This window comes from Pestalotiopsis fici (genome assembly GCF_000516985.1).
Source record: "Pestalotiopsis fici W106-1 unplaced genomic scaffold PFICI_Scf_27, whole genome shotgun sequence".
Lineage (NCBI taxonomy): Eukaryota > Fungi > Ascomycota > Sordariomycetes > Amphisphaeriales > Sporocadaceae > Pestalotiopsis > Pestalotiopsis fici.
Window position 1 is genome coordinate 1 of NW_006917117.1, and position 7,135 is coordinate 7,135.

At 54.1% G+C, this 7,135-nt stretch overlaps 2 protein-coding genes across 2 annotated transcripts; both read left to right on the top strand.

Annotated features, from left to right (window-relative positions):
* Positions 1 to 421: 421 nt before the first annotated feature.
* PFICI_15410 (uncharacterized protein) lies at positions 422 to 3,199 on the top strand (the record flags this gene model as incomplete). The annotated part of the gene is made up of 1 exon (XM_007843991.1): positions 422 to 3,199. The coding sequence occupies one exon, from the start codon at positions 422 to 424 to the stop codon at positions 3,197 to 3,199; it is 2,778 nt and encodes a 925-aa protein (XP_007842182.1).
* Positions 3,200 to 3,292: 93 nt separating this feature from the next.
* On the top strand, positions 3,293 to 4,171 carry PFICI_15411 (uncharacterized protein; the record flags this gene model as incomplete). Its single annotated transcript, XM_007843992.1, has 1 exon — positions 3,293 to 4,171. One exon carries the CDS (start codon positions 3,293 to 3,295, stop codon positions 4,169 to 4,171), a length of 879 nt encoding a protein of 292 aa, XP_007842183.1.
* Positions 4,172 to 7,135: the final 2,964 nt, after the last annotated feature.

Sequence of the window (7,135 nt, forward strand, 5' to 3'; positions counted from 1 at the left end):
CTAATCCCTAACCCACAGGCCCCGGGGAATCGACCCCTCGATGCCGTTAGGGTTCCCGAAAGTGGACCCACCCGCGTGCCGCTGATTGGCTGTAGTCTGGTGCGGGTTGGGGGGTCCCTACCATTTAATTCAGACCCTCGATGCTTTGAGAACGGGTTATCTGATCATATCTAGATTCTACTATGTTATAGAATCGCTATTTATTTATTAGTTTCTCGCTCCGGAGCTGGATCCAGCAAGGTTTACAGGTATGGGTTAGCTTTAAAGATCATGGGTTGGATAATTATGATTTTTGATGGGGTACCGCCCGCTGCCCGCCCGTGTCACCTGCTGCTCGTATCCAGGGGTGTTCCAATGTCCAACCTGGCTTTAAATCTGCTTATAACAGATACCCATTTATTTCAGTACTTTATTTACAAGCATGGAGACCCAGATATTCCAGAAGATCCCCAGCTTACAGGTAATTATCTGCCGCCACTGCCGGCAAGGGGTCCGACCAGCCGAGATTGAGCAGCATTTAAAGAAGCAACACCAGCTCCCGCATGCAGACGCACATGTCATCAGCGAGGCAATCCAGCAATGGGATGGGATCCAGCAGGATTCCCAAGCAATTCAGATTCCATATGAACTTGACGAGCCGCTGCCCATCCTGCCATGCGAGCCCAATGGCTTGCAGTGCTGCCGGCTGGACCCACCATGCCAGTACCTGGTGTCCTCCATGAAGGCCATGCGGAATCATTGGCGGGATGTTCATGGCTGGTCCCAGTACTGCCACGGTGGCCGAGCAAGGCAGGCACAGCAAGCAGCAAGCCAAGCTGAGCTGCAACAGTCATTCCGGTGTGTCTCCTGGCAGCAGGTATTCCGTGGGGGGAAAGGCTCCCATTATATATATATCCGCTTCCCGGACGGGCGCGCCGAGCCCCCACCCCCCACCACGCAGATCCAGCAGGCTGTGGATCAGATGTACATGTCATGGCAAGAACAGCAGGAGAAGCAGCGGCGGGAGCGTGTGGTCCAGGCGGGCGAGATCAACGATGCCAACCCGTGGCTGCGGTTAACACGGTGGGCCGAGTACCTGCAGGGGGTGGACCCGGCCGACTTGATCAGTATTTCCAGCGTGGGCCATATCGACAAGAGTTTAACTGCAGTTGAAAGGGTTGATACTGAGCCAGTGGTCCAGGTGCTGCAGGCCACCATGGCCCAACTGGTCCAGAAGAGCCAGCAGACTGTGCAGCACTGCGGGCATGCCATCCGGATCGAGGCTGTGCGCACGGAGACCAGCCAGACGCCGCACCGCCCGCTGATGGCGTACATGAACCCGGAGCAGATCCAGAAGCATATCCAGCCATGGCAGCAGGTGCTGGGGTTTATTGCCCGCACGCAGACGGACTGGCCGTGGAAAGGCCAGAAGCCGGAGTACGGGATGACCGCGCGGCAGCGGCGCTACTGGCAGCGGCTGTGGGGGTTGGCCCAGCAGGCAGCGGACGAGCGGGCCAGCCCGGATCCCATGGAGATGGACGCAGAGGCGGAGGCGGCATCCACATGGGAGATGACGGTGATTGAGACCGCATGCTTGGAGTTTTGCATTGAGCTGCTCAATCAGCGGTACCGCACGCAGGAATACGAGAGCCCGCTGGTGTGTGCCATGGCGGTGCTGGGCCGGAGCGAGAAAGGCTGGCGGGATGCCGACAGTTACCCGCCGATTTTATCCCGGGTGATCAAGATCGCGCGGTTTTTACTGGTGCAGAAGGCGCTGTGGATGGACCCGGACGCGCTGGGGATCATTGCACTATGGCAGTCCCATACCGTGGCCCCCGGGCTGCTGGCCACGGCCGAGGAGGACTTGTATGACATTGATGAAGGATTCACCGAGGCCAGCCAGCCCATGATGCCGTCATCGCCCCCGTCATCGGTCCACAGCGGGGACGGTATCCCGATGGCCCGGGTCCCCCGCCCCGGCCGCAAGCCGCTCCAGGATTGTGTGGAATGGATGGTGCGGCGGTTCATGGTGCGCGGGACGCACGGGCCCATGCAGACGCTGCTGGACTGGCGCACGTACGGGCTGAAGATCCACTACAACACCACGGCGCCGGGGCATGTGACGTGGATGGGCCAGGAGCGGTTGCTGTACCAGCAGGTGCAGTTCACAATGGGCGAGTTCCGGGGGTTCGTACATGGGCTGGTGGGTGCCACCCGGACACTGCTGGGCGAGCTGCTGCAGGAGGCCGACTTAGGGTTAGGGTTACCGGCCATCCCATGGGACCGGCTGTTTGACGACCCGGCCGAGCAGACGCCCGGATGGAGCTTCCTGCGGGATCGCCGGACCCCGTGGCCGGTAGACGGTGCGCGGTGGATGGTGGAGCGGCTGCGGGGGGAGCCCGGGGTGCAGCGGCAGGTGATGACCCGGGGGGCGTTCCACCCGCGCAAGATCCGGCAGTACCTGCAGCGGGTGGCCCGATTTTTGGAGAAGCTGGCCGTGGCCGTCCATTTGACCGGGGGGGCCCCCGCGCGGGCGCCCGAGTTGCTGAGCACCCAGCATGTCAACACCGAGACCAACCAGCAGCGGAATATATATATCGAGGATGGGTTGGTGGTGTTGGTCACGGCATACCACAAGGGGTTTTACGCGAGCAACGATACCAAGGTGATCCATCGATATTTGCCGCGGGAGGTCGGCGGGCTGGTGGTATATTATTTATGGTTGGTCCGGCCGTTTGTCCAGCAACTGGCGTGGCAGCTGGCGCGGGCAGGTGAGGGTTTAACTGCAGTTAATGACCCCCAGGCGGACCAGCCCGGCCATTGCTTTACTGCAGTTAACCATTCCCACACCGACCATGGCTTTACTACAGTTAAACCTCCCCGCCCAGCCATGGATGACACCCAGCCAGACGACCCAGGGTTCGGGTTCCCCCCGGTGGAACGACGTGGGCTCATGCTCGAGACCATTAGCAGCCCATATATCTGGGGTTGCGACGTGGGCAGTGGCCGGGAATGGAGCAGTGAGCGGCTGCGGGAGGTGCTCAAGCGGGAGACACGCACCGGGCTGGGTACGGCCATGACTGTGGCTCATTACCGGGATATTGCCATTGGGATGAGCCGGCGGTTTTTACGGCCATCCAGTGCATTCCCCAACAACATCCAGCAGGAGCAGGCGGCGGAGCAGGAACTGGCCGCCAGCGGGGAGGACCCGGATGACTAGGTCGGTACCATTGCTGATGAGCAGGCCGGGCACAGTGCCCATGTGGCGGGGATGGTGTATGGGCGGGAGAGCAACGAGTTTGCGGGTAGTACCATGCTGCGGCGGCTGAAGTTCCGGGCATCCAGCACGGACTGGCACGAGTTTTTAGGGTTCCCCACCGGGGGGCCCCCGGTACTGGGCAAGCGGGCCAACCCATGGGAGGAGCAGGCTGCAGCCCACCAGGTCGAGCGGCGGCGGCAGCTCCAGGCCACGCCCATGGAGCCCGCATTGCAGCGGATGACTGGACGGGCCGAGATACAGTTCCGCGGGGTGCAGCAGCCCGCCATCCAGGCCATCCAGGACAGCGCCAGCCCCGTGGTTGCCATCATGCCCACTGGTGGGGGGAAGAGTATGCTGTTTATGCTCCCCGCGTTCGTGGCCCCGGGAGGGTGTACCATTGTGGTGGTCCCATTGATTTCACTGCGGGCCGATTTAATGCAGCGGTGCCAGCAGCTTGGGATCCGGTGTGTATCATGGGAAAGCCGGCGGCCCCCGGACGAAGCCGCCATTGTACTGGTCACGCCCGAATCCAGCGAGGACCCGGATTTCCACACGTTTTTGAACCGGCAGCGGTGGATGCGGCGGTTGGACCGGATTGTGGTGGACGAATGCCATATCATATTAAATTCCCAGAAGGATTTCCGGCCGGCCATGGCCCGATTAGGGCGGTTGGTCAGTGCCCGCACGCAGATGGTGTTTTTAACGGCCACGCTGCCCCCCATCATGGAAGATATATTTTTGCAGCGGATCAAGCAACCCGCCAGCGCGGTTGGCATGTACCGGGCCCGGACCAGCCGGGGGAATGTGGCATACCGTGTATGGCGGCCAATTTTACCCCGCCAGACCCCGCGGGAGCCCCATCAGTGGTTAGTGATGCCGGCAGTACTGCAGTACATCCAGGGTCGGATCCAGCAAGCGCGGGGGGCCGGGTGATTGTGTACGGGCAGACCAAGAGCCAGGTGCAGGCGATCAGCCGGGAATTGGGATGTGAGCCATACCACAGTGAGGTGGTGGACCGGGCCGGGGTGATGCAGCGGTTCCAGGACGGGCTGCACCGGGTAATTGCGGCCACCAGCGCGTTAGGGATGGGCATTGATATTCCCGATATCCGGTGCGTGATCCATATTGGGCGGCCGCGGACGTTGCTGGAGTACGGGCAGGAAAGTGGACGGGCTGGACGGGATGGACAGGCCAGCGAGGCGGTCATTATTCATCCCGATGGGTGGGAGACGCCCGATCCATGGATCCATGGCGTGGCCGACGCGGATTTCCAGCTGGTGCAGGCGTACATGGGCCATGGGTGTCGAAGATATATATTGGATGGGTACCTGGATGGGACGGTGGATGGATACACGCGGGAGCGGTGCCGGGATCAGGATCTGGATGAACTGGCATGTGACGGGTGTGAACCCGATTGGGAGGCGCAGGAGGCACCCGTCAGTATCGCCAGCAGCCCGCAACACCCAGGGTCAGGGTCAGGGTTCCGCCCGAGCCCCGATACCGTGACCAGACCAGTCAGGGGGGGTTCAGAGTTAGGGTTCAGAGGGACGGGGAGGAGGGGTCCAGAGTTAGGGTTATCCAATGATGCGGTTCATTATTCAAGGGCCCCAATTGATGCCGGATTAGGGTTTGTACCCCATTATGCAACATCCAGTTCCGAAGGGGGGGATTCCCCGGTCCATCCGCGGGCCATGTCCATTGACCGCGGCGAGTCCATTGTATCCCAGGTACCCCAAGCCCGGGTGGTTGCCACCAGCCCCGCGTACACCGCGCGCGAGCGGCAGTATAAGCAGGCGGCGGTCCGACAACAGGCCGAGGCCATGCAGGCCGGGATTGACGAGGAATTCATGGAGCAGGAGGCGCGGCGATGGCTCGACCAGTGTTATATTTGCACGATTGGTGGGCGGGATGGGGACCATAGATTGGAGCAATGCCCGCATGCCGAGAGCTGTGCCGCGCAGGAGTGGCTGGGACAGGTACAGCGGCGGGTGGATTATATCCGATTTCAGTGTTGTTATCAATGTGGGATGCCGCAGGCGATATGCCATGGGTGGCAGGACCGGGAGGTGTGTACATGGCGGGGGGTATTGATCCCGATGATTGCGGGGATGTTGTACGGGCCATGTGGTGAGGTAGTGCGGCCGGCATGGGAGCAGTGGTTGCAGGGGCGAAGATTAGAAGGGCGGGTGATATATGCCGGGAAGATATTCCAGCAGGAGGTCATGGCTGGGGTGGTCAACCCGCGAGATTATCGATCCATCGCGGCGTTTTTCGGGCAGGGGACCATTGATGGGCGGGGAGTCGAGGTGCAGGCTGTATTTTGTTGGTTACGACGGGCATGTCATGATATTGAAGCTGGATTGATATCGAAATAGGAACCGGAGGCGATATATATATATAGATATATAACCCACTGAATATATATTACCAAGCTACAACATTCCATGGTCGGGGTAGAGATATATATATATATATATTACAAGGTTATAACAGATATTAGCGGATAAATTTTAAAGACAGGAGTTAATTAGTAGATTATAGAGTATAAAGAGAGGATTTTAATTAGGTTTATAAGTTAAAGTAATAATTATAAAGTTTATAGGAATAAAAGTTATCAAGTTTAGATTAGAGGAGAAGAAAGAGGTATAGAAAGAGAATAATATAAATTAGAGAGTAGAGGAGATAGAAGAAATATATAGAGTAATAATAGAAAAGAGTTTAAACCGGGCAGGATGTTATAGTTTTAAGAAGAGATTATAATATAGATTAAAAGATTAGAGTAGGGATTATAATAAGGGTTTATTAAAGGATAATTTAAATTATAGAGAATAGATAGATAAAGAGTACGAAGTTAAGAATAAAAGGAGTTATAGAGTAGTAATTATAATTATAAAGAATTATCAATTAAACAGTTAGAGGTTAATAAAGTAAAGAGTTAGAAAAGAGGATCAGATTTATAAGACAGTAGTAAAATAGAATTAATATTAAGATTAATAGTAATAATGAATAAGGATTAGTATCAGTATTGATTAGATTTTTAAGATCAGAGTTTCAAAAGATTATAAAATTTTAGAAATTAAGGGTCCGGGTTTTAGAAATGAAGGGTGAGGGTTTTATAAGAGTATGGGATAGGATATTCAGGGTTCAATAGATAGGATAAAAACGAGCAGGTTTTAGAATAGTATTTAGGTAAATTTTCCAAGAGTTAAAGATAATTAAGAAGAATATTAAAAATATTAGAGAGATATTAGAATTAAAGAGGTAGAGAGTAAGGGTTATTAAAGTTAAGGATTCAAGATTTTTAGAATTATATATAAGTATTTTAGTATAAGAGCTGGCAGGTAAATTATAGGATAAGAAATCATAAATTTTAGAGTAAGGGTTTTAAAGTTAAGGGTTTTATCAGGAGAGTCAGGGTTTAGAAATTCAGGATAGATTTTCAAGACAGGAAAGTGATTAAGGGGTATAAGAGAAGATTATATATTCAGAGAATAAAAATCAGAGAAATATAAGAGTAGGGATTTCAAGAGTTATAGAGGAGAGATTTTAAGGATTTATTAAGTTTCAGGGTAAGGGTTTTAAAGTTAAGGGATCAGATAAAAGAGTAAGGGTTTTAAAGTTAAGGGTTTAGAAATTTAGAATAGATTTTAAAGCTAGGAAAGAGGTTAAGGAGTATAAGAGAAGATTATAGAGTTAGAGAATCAGAATTCAAGAAATATAAGAGTAAGGATTTCAAAAGTTTAGAGTAAGGGTTTGGATGTTGAGGGTTTAGATAGAAGAGTAAGGGTTCGGTAGGAAGGGTGAGGGTTTAGAATAGAAGAATAGACGAGTACATAAATACCGCTACAAGATATTAATGGGTGAGTTATTGGGTTGGAGGGCGCGCAGCGCCCGATA